Source organism: Elephas maximus, chromosome 17, assembly GCF_024166365.1.
Source record: "Elephas maximus indicus isolate mEleMax1 chromosome 17, mEleMax1 primary haplotype, whole genome shotgun sequence".
NCBI classification, from domain to species: domain Eukaryota; kingdom Metazoa; phylum Chordata; class Mammalia; order Proboscidea; family Elephantidae; genus Elephas; species Elephas maximus.
Genome location: NC_064835.1, coordinates 11,008,028 through 11,020,901, shown reverse-complemented (window position 1 = coordinate 11,020,901; position 12,874 = coordinate 11,008,028). Strand labels below are relative to the sequence as shown.

General features: G+C 50.2%; 1 protein-coding gene across 1 annotated transcript in view; it reads left to right on the top strand.

Annotated features, from left to right (window-relative positions):
• Positions 1 to 9,717, top strand: part of IFT46 (intraflagellar transport 46) — a 32,317-nt gene extending 22,600 nt beyond the window's left edge. Inside the window, exons 12-13 of the mRNA XM_049857059.1 lie at positions 9,035 to 9,231; positions 9,480 to 9,717. Coding sequence (XP_049713016.1) covers positions 9,035 to 9,231; positions 9,480 to 9,702 — 420 coding nt within the window. The 3' untranslated portion in view covers positions 9,703 to 9,717. The remainder of the gene's footprint in view (positions 1 to 9,034; positions 9,232 to 9,479) is intronic.
• Positions 9,718 to 12,874: the final 3,157 nt, after the last annotated feature.

The following is a 12,874-nucleotide window of genomic DNA, read 5'->3' as shown; positions in this document are numbered from 1 at the left end:
ACATCTAGATTCTCAATTCTGTTCCATTGGCCTATGTATCCGTTGTTGTACCAGTACCAGGCTGTCTTGACTACCGTGGCAGTATGATAGGTTCTAAAGTCAGGTAGTGTGAGGCCTCCCACTTGGTCCTGGTTTCACTTCATCAGCCATGACTGAACGGATTGATACCAATTCAAAGCCCTGCCGCAAAGTTTACCCCTGGCCTTTGGTCATGGGTTCTTTCACATGCGTAACATTTGCAAGTTTACTTCCCTCCCCCTGTGCATTTGACCATCAACAGTATAATCTCAGTCCAAGCAGTCACTAACAATTAGTCCAATCCACCATATGGCGAAAATTTCTCCCAGGCCCAGGTCACTCTGGTTTGCTTCAGATTTCCATCAGACCCTGTCTGGTTCCACAGGCAGGTGTTTTCAGGGCTTCTCCCTTTCAGGCATTGGCTGTAATTGAGCTAAGAGTCAACGTGATTCTTTTGCTCCAAATCTCTGGAGATAATAACATGATCTTGGATTTTCCCTGCTGCATTACCCACAAGGCACATTAGGCTTGGCCACTGTACCGGTCTAGATTGCCAGCAGTAATATTAGTCCGGCATATATCTCTCCCTCAGTCCACTCACTGACAATTACAGCTCCTTAGGAAGCATCCCTGCTTCCATCACTCACAGCTATAGACATGCCAACGTCCTCTCCTACCCTCTCTTCCCCTGATCCACCAGAAAAAGATGAATCTATCCAGTGGGGATTCTCCTTTGCCCCCTCTCATGTTGAGTGTGAGCACACACTCGTGAAGGCGTGTAAGCCAGCCCTTCATGCCTTTAACTCCCTGTTTTAGATAACTAATATTTTAATTGCCTGTTATTACTCGGTGGATAAAAGTATGTTCTGTGGTCTGAAGAAGTACAACTTACCAGTCCCAAATTGATGCAGTCTTCTGTTCCAATTCTTTTATAGCATTCAGATCATTTGAATCTACCACTGGTTCAGCAAAGGCCAGTCCAGAGTAAATGTAGTCTTCCAGGACTACCAGCATCAGTCTGACTGGCCACTATGTGCAGGCCCTTCCACCCACGGGGAATCTGCCCCATAACTGTCTGCAGACTCTTGGCAGACAGGACAGTTCCTTTTGGCATTTTGTACCTCAGAGGGTGCAAGAGGAAGATGTCTAAATTAAGCCCATCTCTGCATTGCTGCGTCTCTCCCATTTCCGTTCTTTTCATGGAGGACCTAGGTGGTCACCTCAAGCGAGCATACCAGGCTATCTACTTACCAGCTCCAATTAACCTACAGTCCTGGAAAGAGGTTCTTCTGGTGGGCACGGATATTAAAGGGTCCTACTTTAAGGCACCCTTCAGATTTCACACAGGCATCTCTTTAATAGGCCAGGTTTCCATTGCCCTTTTACCTGACCCTGTAGCTCAGCTGTTGGTCATTGCCCGTGAGTCAGTCAAAACTCATACATGGGGGCAAACTGCAGGCAGTTCAGTCCACCAAGCTGACTTGTTTTTACCTTCTTGACTCAGAGTCTTACCCTCTTCTGGTAATTGTCTCTCAAAGGAAAATCTCCTCGTCCAAAATCACAGCAACTGTGGCTGGGCGATGCTCACAGCCTTGTGGCGTAAGCCCCAATTTATTATAACAAGCCACGTGGGCTTGGGCAATCTTAGTGGTTCCCATTTAGCATATCCAATTAGTATTAACTGAAGGGTGGACTTACATTCCTGCTGTTGTGCAAAATGCTTCCCATTTAAACACAATATCCGTTTCCATAATACATTCAGAAAAAGGAAATACAACCACTTTACATGAAGCCTGTTTAAATATTCCATTTTTCATCCAGTGTTCTCTCCCCCACCAACAATTTTACTTAAACATATGCATATGGCCTTCTATGCCTGGCTAGGGGTCCAATCAGGAAGATTCTGACCCTTTGTAAATCATCTTCATTAACTTGTGGGACCTTTGCCCCAATAATTCTAGGTGGGACTTTTCACTGTAGTCTTCTCTTAATAGCCTTCTGAAGATTTCCACTCTACTGGGACGAGTCCCTTGACTCTCCCCTCTGCCTTTTCTCACTGTTTTCTTGGGAGTGAGCCTGGCCCTCACTTTCTGTTCTTTCTGTATAATATTTCCTTTGGAAATGGCTCTGAGGCTCTTGGCTGTATCTCGGGTTTGCCAGAATCTAAGCTGAACTCATCTCTTACTTTCATTTTAGTTATTACCAATAATAACCAAACCCACCCCCCCAAAAAAAAATCAAACTCTTTGCCGTTGAGTCAATTCTGACTCATAGCGACCCTATAGGACAGAGTAGAACTGCTCCATAGGGTTTCCAACGAGCGGCTGGTGGATTCAAACTGCCAACCTTTTGGTTAGCAGCCGAATGTTTAACCACTGTGCCACCAGGGCTCCAAATAACGATCAAGGTGTTGTATATTTTGTTTTTTCCTTGTTACTTTCCATTTCCTTGTGCATATAGTGAGCCATCACCTTTAAGCTCCGTTGGTAACTTCAGCTTTCCGTCATATGTTGCAGTGCGGCCGCAGGTTACAAAGGCTTCCTGGCCCCCACCTGTTCATTCCCTTGCTTCCAAAATCCCATGTCTGTGAATCAGAGTCATTGCAGCAAATTCCATCCTCATCAACCATTGTCCCTGGTGGTGCACAGAGTTTGTGTGTGGCTGGTAACCAGGAGACTGGTGGTTCAAAGTCACCCAGCAGCATCACAGAAGGCCTGGCTATCTGCTTCTATAAAGATTACAGCCACAAATACCCTGTGGAGCAGTAATGCTCTGAAACACATGGGTCATCATGAGTTAACATCAGCTCAGCAGCAGAAAAGAGCAATAAGGCCCAGTCTCCCCATTGCCCCTGATTATGTGGTAAGATCAGCATGAATCCATTCCCCAAAATATGGAGAGTGACCCAGTTCTCACCTTCCTATTTCTCTATCCTTGTCACCAGCTATCCACATGGAGCTCTCTATTTGACCCTAGGCACCCAGAGCTGGGTAGAGCTCACAAGTTAGAAGGGCGCCATTCTTCAGACCAGCTGCCCGTGTAGCCCTCCCCTGACCCACCTGAAGCTGGATCAGGCCTTACACATTGAAGAGGACGCTGTCCTTGGGTTCGATAATTTGCTGAAACAACTTACAGAATTTCATGCAAAGTGTAGTATACTTAAAATTATAGATTTATTACAGCAAAAAGGGTACACATGAAGTGACATATAGGGCAAGGTCTCGGAGGGCTCCTGACCTGGAGTATCCATGTCCCAAGGGATACACACCGTCCTGAGAGACGATGTTCTCATCAGCCAGGAAGCCCATCTGCGCCTCCCTGTTCAGGGCTCTTATCAGCCTCCCCAGGTGGCCATAACAGATTACATCATGCCTTCTGAGGCTAGACAACATTGGGCCCCCAGGTGGTCCCTCTTGGTCTAGTCAGCCCTCACTTGTTAGCCTCAGGTATGATCTGGCTGGAACAAACTGAGAACAAAGACCAAATTGCTTTCTGCAAGCTGATTCCACACCTTGCGAGTGTCTTTCTTTTTCTGCCCTGTATGCTGCCTCCAATCTGTTGAGAAATGAATTTTCACCAGACCCTCTCTTCCACGTCAGGAACAGGCGAAGACTCAGGTAGAATACAGGGAGTATCACACAGCCTGACCTTTGCATGGTTCTGAGTTCTGACCTGTATGATTGCTAACAGCACTTGACATCGCTAAACCTCTGTTTTCTCATCTCTAGAATGAGGATGTTTTGTGAGTATGTATGGGATAATACTCTTAATACAGGGAGGCACTGTAATTACCCAGCTAATAAAATGACTTGAACATAGTAATATATTCAATTATTGCCCCACCTCAAATTCTACTTTTAAAGTCAAGAACATTTTTGCCCTCAAGGAAATCATGACCCACTTCTTCCCAAAAGTCACTGAGGGCTTGGGAGTGCCCTGTGTGTGTTCCAACACTGTACGCCCCTGGTTGTTTATGGTGCCGCAGTTGGCTGTATGTCCCTCCTTTGCCTCACCTCCTGTGTGAAAATGAGTCGTCCCTGACCATGGAAAAGAGTTCCTCAGTGAGGACATACAGAGAATTCACAACTGAGACCATAGTGGAGCTGCTGGTGCTTGCCTTCCAGAAGAACAATGTCTCCCATATCTCCACCTTCTGTGCACCCACCGATCCTTCAGCACCACAGAACCAAGCTTTGACCTATTATTCCCACAGTAAGTACCCGCCCCTTTACAGCACAGTGCCACCTACTAGCTGTGTGTCACTTCACCTCTCTGAATCTTAGTTCCTCTGAAGTGTAGGTATGCGAGAGGACCCATCTCATAGGGTTATTGTAAGAACTCGATGGGATAGGCCATGGGAAGTGCTTACTCAGTGCCTACGCCTGTAGAAACAGCTGCTGCGGGGGCTGTGGTGGTTCGTATTTATTATGTTCTACTCCTCCAGGAGTAAGATCACTGCCTCACCCCTCACTGATCCCATGGCCTTGCCAAACACTTTTTCCCCATTTATAAAAGAGGTTTGAAATCCCATGTTGAGGTCCCTGCCACCAGAGCCGGGATTTCTGAGGGCTAGAGAGGGACAGCCCACACACTCAGATCTGTGGGAAGGCACTGACAGCGGCTCATTAATTCCTTTAATATATGGTAAGCACCTAACATGTGCAGGCGCTTTTCTTGGCCTTTAGCATCATTCCGTGAACAAAGCAGACACAGATCCCTGCCCTCCTGGCCTTTCATTCAAATTGTGGATCAGACAGTAACAGTAGGCAGGGCTTGGGCTGGACAGGCTGGACCTCAGTTTCCCAGGGCCCTTTCAGCCAGGACAGAGGGTGAGCGGGTAGAGGAGGAAGCAGAGGGACAGTCTGACTCTGCCGTGATGCACCTACTTCCTGCCTCAGTGTCTCCAGGCCCTTCAGTCCCCCGGGCAGGCCCTGCAGGAGGCATCAGAGCAAGAGTGTGTACAGCGGGGAGGGGAGCTGCTCAGTGGCTCCAGCACCTCCAGGCCCTCCATGCCCAACATCCAGTGCCTATCAGCCCTTGCTTGTTCGAGTTGGGGGTGGCACCAGGGCGTCAGGGTTCACAGGAGCACAGAGCAGGTGGCAGCGTTTTCGGGCACTGTGGGGGGCCAGATGAGCAAGTGGAAGCTTTGGCGCATTATGTGAGCTCCTGTGTAGCAAGTTGGAGTCAGATCTGTGCAGTGCGCAGGCCTGCATAGAGCCCCGTGTGCGCACATGGCCTTGGACAGGAGGCGTGGCACCTCCATGAAGTGTCCCCCAGCGTCCACCTGTGTTAGGGAGGCCTGTCCACCAGTGGTCACTGCAAACTGCCCCCCCAGTCCAGTGTGGAGGGAGGCTGACACCAGGTCCTCACTGTGGGTGCACTTACACTGCTCCACCCCCACCTCCTCACTGTGCAGTGGGGGAAATGAGGCCCAGAGAGAAGGCCCACAGCACACGAGGTGGGCAGAGTGCAGAGGATCAGGAAGGGTTTTAGCCTCCTAGTCCAGACCTCAACTTCTCCTGGGATTGCCTTTGGGAATGAGAGCCCCTAAGGTGTGGGGGTCTGCTGCCTCACCCCTTGCCACATTGGGACATTTTCCTCTCAACATCCCTACACGCTCATAGGCACGAACACGAAACTCACAGGTGAGGACCATGGAGATGGGGTCAGAGGAGGAGCAGATAAGGAGTAGGAAGTAGGAGGTGGGAAGAATCTCTGCCACGGACAGTGGCATGCAGTCTCCTAGCAATGGGTCCAGGGGACCATAGCATGGAGATGGGGGAAAGGCTAGGCTGATGGGCAGGAGAGCCCAGAGGTCCCCATGGGTCTGCCTGGGCTGGAGCACCAGCCTGATGCTCTGAGAACCTGGAGCTAGGGTAAGCCTCTGCTAGTGTGAAGGGGGCAACAGGAAAGAAGGCCTCGGTTTTCTCCTCTATAACTGGGTTCTGGAATGGGTAACCCCATGGGTTCCGCAGACTCAAAGAGGTGTCTGCTGGCCTTGGTTCTCCATCGATCACCAACGTCACTCCGTGGACCTTGGAAAATGCTTTCTAGTCCTTGGAGGTCCATCTGAGCAGAGAGAGCTTTGGGGCTGGGGGACATGGGACTTGGGGTAGGACAGAGCATGAGAGCACTGTGCCATGAGTCCAGGTTCCAGGGCCAAGACCAATCCTTGCTGGAACCTCAGAGTCTTCCTTTGGATGTGGGGTCGGGGTCATTGCCATGGCTGTGGTGAGGATGTGTCCTATGTGAACTGGACACCCAGGGCCAACTGAGGGAAAGAGGATGGCAAGGGAGATTTCAAAGACCCCCACCCCGACCTTGGCATCTGTAAGTCCTATCCCTTTCTTTGCCCTGCTAAGGCCAAGGAGAGAAGCTGTCCTGATGACACCTGAACAGGATGTGTGTTTTGTGGTTTCTTGGCCTGGGGTTGTGTTGCTAGCACTGGCCACCAGGGGGCGAATAGCCTCTACTCTCAGTGGTGGTCATGTGCTTTGCTGGAGCAACAGAAGCAGGGAAGAGTCATTCAGAGGTCATTCTGGCGGTCTCCCTGACTCAGAACCAACTTGCACCCCTTTTTTTAAGATCTGCCCTCCACAGTCTGAGCTGGTCAGAGATCGTCTCATTTATTCACCAACTATGGGTTGGGATATGCTCTGAATACTCACACATGTTATGCACTGGGTACGGTTCTAGAAATGACTGACATGGTCCCAGCCCTGCAGGAGCTCACAGTCAGGGAGGCGAGAAGGATAAAGCATGTGAACACATGTGAAAGTAAAGAGCAAGTGTGATAGCAAGAATACAGCAGGCTGCTGAGAGGGAGGCCCAGTGGGCTACTAGGTGGGAAGTTCTGAAGGGACTCGCTGAGGTGACATTTATGCAGCAACCAGAATGGCAAGAGGGTGCTAGCAGTGCACAAGGCTAGGAACATGGTGACAGGGAGAAGGCACAGCTGGAGCAGAGACTCAGAGGCACACATGAGTTTGTCCAGAGAAGAGGGATGAAAGGTGGCCAGAGTGAGCTTGGGAAGAGGACGTGGGGACAAGAGGAGGACTGGGCCAAACCCTGTGGCTTGGTAGCCTGTATTATCGGCTGTTCTGTGACAGTGTTTCCCCAAAACCTAGTGGCTCAAACAACAAACATAAAATATCTCACAGTTTCTGCTGATCAGGAATTTGGGCATGGCCTAGCTGGTACTTCTGACTCAAGGTCTCTCAGGAGGCTAGGGCTGTGGTTTCAACCGAACTGTGACTGGGGACGGACCCACTTCTAAGCTCCCTCACGTGCTCTTGGCAGGTTTTGGTTTCTTGTGAACTGTTGGATTAAGGGCCTGAAGTCCTCTCTGACTGTTGGCCAGGGCCCTCCCGTAGCTCTTGGCTACACGGGCTTCTCCACAGGGCAGTTCATACTATTGTGCTGCTCCCCAGAGTAAAGGGTAGGAGAGAACAAGGGAAAGAAAGTGTAAGATGAAAATCCCGTGTATTTTGCCCTGTTCTAATTTTTAGAAGGTAGTCACTGAGTCCACGCCACACTTAACAAGTCGGCAATGCACAGGGATGTGTGTAGGAGGTGGGATCATTGGAAGCCAATGTGCAGCCTGAAATGAGGCAGTTGGATCTGACTCTAAATATGATGGAAGCCACTAGAAGCTTTTATGCCAGAGGGCGATGGTATCCAGTTTGTATTTAAGTTCATCCCCCTCATGGTGCAGACAGGGATATGAGACCAAGAGCAGAAGCAGTTTTCCCAATGTCACAGCCCAGAACCCAGCCCTGTTTTGAGTTCTACTCCATACTGCTTCCCACCACTGCTGGAATTTTTCTAACTCTTAAGCACGTGCGTTAGCTACACATGACAGCAGACCGTGGGTTTTATAGATGTTACTTCACGAACACCTGATGATGTCTCTAGAAAGTAGATGCTAGCATAATCCCCATTGTGCAGATGTGGGCACTGGGGAGTCTTGAGAGGCATAATAGTTGTCAAGAGTCACATAATTGGTAAGGAGTAGCCAGGGTTGAAGCCAGCTCTGTCTGTTCAAAGCTGGGGCACTGACTGCACCTAGGTGTCCTGGAAGGCTGTAGGAATCATGATGTTGTCTTACCTGTCTACAGATACAGAGATGGCATGAGAGAGGAGTGTGAAACTCAGAGGCCTATTGGGGAGGTCTTATTCAAGGAGTAGGCCTAGGTAAGGGGACATAGGAAGTGACCATACTTCCTTGGTGATAATTCCATCAGAACTTGGAACTCTAGTAACAAGGCACCACATTGTAGAGAAAAACTCCCTACCCAGCTCACTTGGGCAAAGAAGCTCAAGAAAGCAAGATGTTTTCTTGCTGCGTATCAACTTCCAGAGGCAATAAAACCAAAAAACCCAAACCCGTTGCCATTGAGTTGATTCCGACTCATAGCAACCCTATAGGACAGAGTAGAACTACCCCACAGAGTTTCCCAGGAGTGCCTGGTGGATTTGAACTCCCAGCCTTTTGGTTAGCAGCTGTAGCAGTTAACCACTACACCACCAGCATTTTCTCCAGAGGCAACAGGTTCAGGAAATCATAGAGTGAGAATATTTTTCAACGATTTGGACATTGCCCCCCGCCCCCGATCCTAGAGCCCTCAGGCCAATTGACAGAAAGAACCCAAAAGGTAACACAGAGTGGACCAGGGAAGATCAGTTCATGCCTAGCCACCGCTGTGATGCACCTAGGCACACAGCCCTCATGGGGTCCCAGTTAGGTGGGCAGGTAGGAAATACCTACCTAGCTAATAAGATAGGTAGTGGTCAGAACAAGACAGGGTCCACTGGGGAAAGAGCTCCATGGGGGACAGAGAATTCCTGAAGGAGAAATCATGTGATTTGGGGAGATTCATGAGGAGAGTTGTGATGATGAAAATGATGACAATGATGTTATGCTTTAGGGATTCCCTGTGTGTACTCCACGCCCTACCCTCCTAGTTGTTCATGGTGCTGCATCACAATCTATGTCTCCTCTTCGTGCTACCTCCAGGGTGAAAATGAGTCAGTGCACAGCCTGTATACCAAGTCCTCAATGCAGACACACAAAGCATTTACAACTGAAACATTAGGGAGCCCCTGGTGCCTGCCTTCCAGGAGAATGACACCCCCTACACCTCTCTCTGCCTTTCTGTCCACTTACCGGTCCTTCAGCACCACCAAACAGCTCTTAGAAGTCCTTTTCAAAAAGTAAGTGCCTGCCCTTTTACAGCACAGTGGCGAATCTGCTGCTTATTAGCTGTGTGTCTTGAGAATGTCACCTCTTTTGCTTCTCTGAAAAGCAGGGAAGTGAAAGGACCCCCCTCCTAGGGTTATTATAAGGATTAAATGGGATCGGCCATGGGGAGTGTTTGCTCAGTGCCTGGCTCTGTAGAAAGGGCTGCTGAAGGGGCTGTGGTGGTTCCTATTTATTCACGTTCCTCTCCTCCATGATGAAGCTCTCGGCCTCACCCCTCACTGACACCAGGATCTTGGCAAAAACCGTTTCCTCATTTGAAAGGAAGTTTGAAATTCCATCTTGGAGTCCCTGTCACTGGAGCAAGCAACCCTAAGGGTGACAGAGGGACACTGGCCTACTCAGGTATCTGGGAAGGTGCAGACAGCAGCTCATTGTTTCTTCATATGTTTATTAAGCAGCTACCATTTACAGGTATTTTCTAGGCACTTAGCATCATCATTCCTTGAGCAACGCAGACACAAACCCCTGCCATCCTAGGCTTATGTGCTAGTTGTGTATCAGACAGTAACGGTAGACTTCACAAGCGGTTATGTACCTGGGACGTTGCTGTGGCGCACTCACAGCCTCTCGTAGGTACGCATACATCCTCGGGAATGGCAGACCCATAGGACCAAATAAAAAAATGAGTGGACTTGGAGTCTAGGAGGGGGGCCCCTATCTCCACAGACCAGTGGGAAGAGTGGAGGGAGTTGCAGCTGAGAAGAAAAAAAATTTTTTTTTTTTAGGCTGGGCAGAAATCCTGGGTCTCACACGTCTTATGATTCCCACCAGAGGGCTGAAGTCTGTGGACTCCCACTGTAGCAGGAAAGGATTCAAAGAGCTGGGGTGGTGTTGCCAGCGCCTCTACGCCTTTAATTGAATAAGGTTCTTGCCTCTTACTGGTCAAGAATGAACAGGTAAGGCAAGGAGAATTTTCCACACAAGCAAAGCTTTGTTAAAGAGGCTTGCAAGCGGAGAACAGGAGGGCCTAGGCAATGCTTACCCCCGTGTCCCAGAACAAAGGATTTGCATGGGTTTTTAAAAATTCTTGATGCGGGGGTGGGTGGGGGGGTTGGGGGGGAGAAGAGTAAAAGGCTCGTGTTTATTCAGAGGCATAAGCGGAGTTTTCTGGCAAGTGGCCCATTTTGGGTGGGGATAGGTTAACTAAGGTGCACGCGCAGCACCTTTTTAAGATGGCTTTTAGACAGCTCCTGTCCCGGAGGCTTCCGGAATCCGTAGCAGGACTTATTATGGGGTGTTGCACCTGTGTAGTCGCCTATTCCCCCAGTTCAATTCTCAAGCTGCAGCTGCAGCCCCTCACTGCCCCTGGTGGAAGGTCACACAGTCGTCATAAGTGGATGTTCTGCGCATGTCCCTGGGGCTGGTTTTATCCAGCTGCTTCTGAAAGAAAACTTTAAGGAAGTTTGCTGGCTGTTTTCTGATACCCTGCCCAATTGTTCTGAGGAATGGCTTTGTTCCTGTGCCCTGGCCCATTTCCTGTTACTTTAATTTGTTTACGTGAATTGCAGATTTGGGGGCCTTTCTGTTCCCTGACTTAGTAGGGTCCAGAGGACCTGGTGGAGGAGGTGGGCAGCAGGCTCAGAGAGGTAACCTGAGAAGACTCATCCCTACCCCAGCCAGCCTCATCTCAGCTCAGCTTGCCGGCATTACACTACCGACCACCCTGGGGCCCAGAACAGGTGTAGTGTCTAACCTCCTTCCCAACCTGGCTCAGACCTGAGTGCTGTGTGCCCAGCTGCACCTGAGGCTGGACCAGGCTGCAACCATGCCCTTTGGGAACACAATGTTAGTGGGGGATGGGCCCACATATGGAGTGGGAGAATAAGGCACGTGGGTGTACAAACTAGAGGTGGTGCTGCCATGATGGCCCCAGGAAGATGCAGGAAGGAGGACAGACTCCATTGTTCACTCATCCATAAGACATTTATGGAGCACCTACTGTGTGTCAGCATAGAGCAATGAGCAGAGCACTCAACCAACTCCCTCCCCTCCTGGAGTTTACCATCCAGGAGGAAAGGTCCAGGGCAGACAAACAAGAATGGGTCAGGCTCCCAGTACAAGGAAACAGTTGGTCAGACCAGAGATTCCTATGATGTAGGCTACCCCCTGCTGGAGGACCATGCTCCCATTGCCAAGACAGCCAGAGTGGGGGTGGGTGCTGGGGTGGGGCTGGCCTCTGGACAGGTAGGGCCTGGCAAGTAGGCCAGCTCCCCACAGAGATCCCATTGGAGGATGCATGGAAGGAAAGGCCAGGCCTCTAGTTGTATTACCTACCCACCTGTCCCCAATGCCATCTCCTCCATCCTGGGCATTTGCTGGACCAATACCCGGAGGATTTCTATGAGCTCCCAGATTTTCCCTGCCTCTGGCTGGTGGTAGACTACGCAGGGCTCGATATGCCCGGATCAGACCCGGAGCAACGTGCCCGCCTTCTCCTTGCACACACGATGCACCCAGAGCCCACTGAGGCAGAGCAGAGGGTGAGACAGAATGAGGAAGGGTGTATGAGAGCACGTGGGGAGGGCGGATTGATTGGGTGCCCAGGGAGGAAGTTCTCAAGTTTTAGGTTGGGATGGGAGAAAAGACTAGCCTTAGACCACTCATCTTGTGGACTGCAGTCTAGGAAATCTTCCCAGAAGAGGGGTCCTTGGACTGGGGCTGCTCACAAAAGTAGTGGTGTGGTTTCTATGTTTGGAAGAGCATATGGAAAGCCATTTCTGTTGGTGAAATTTTCCCTCTTTCCAGCTCCGGGACCAGCTGGGGAGCTACTCACAGCTCCAGCATCAGCTGTACTAGCAGCTCCAGAGCTATAGGCAGTTCCTCTGGCATTTCCAGAACCAGGTCCATCGCCAGCCCCAGCAGTTACTCCAGAGCTTGGGCCAGTGCCAGCTCCAACACCAGAGCCTTCCTGCCCCTCACTTGAGAGCACAATGCGTGGGCTGAGAGAGAAGCTGAACATCTTGTCGTTCCCTCCCAAGCTGGTGGCAGAGCAATTGACAATGATGGATGCGGTGAGCAGCTAGGCTGGTGGGGTGGCCCTGGGGCAGAACTTCGTTCTGGCATTTGATGCCCAAGACTTGTTTTTCTCTGACCTGGATTCCGATGATCTGTGTCCAATCCCAGCTCCACTGCTTACCAAGCATGGGACTTGGACAAGTTTCTTAAACCCCTGGGCAGCTATCCACATGTGAACAGGAGACCTAGGTTACTGACCCAACCTGCTGCATACAGTGACTGTGAAGATTCGATGAGATAGGACAAATACATAGCTTGGTAGGACGCTGGCTCGTTAAAAGGCTGAGGGGTATTCCCTGATGAGCACTCAGTTCGTGGGTGGCCCACCCTTCTGCCCAGGGGGTCCTCACCAACATCAGTACTGATTAGGTACCTGATGTGTCCAAGACTGTATGGAAAACTTCCAAACAAAGCCTCTAGTTGTGGCACCCAGGGAGAGTGTGCATCTGAATAGGGTGACAGACCAAAAGGGCTTATCAAGATGGGCAGAAGATACTACCTTGGTATGTGCAGGCTGGAGCCACTTTGTGGTGCTTTCGTAGTGAGGATAGGATAGATGATAATGCTGTGCTCTCTGCT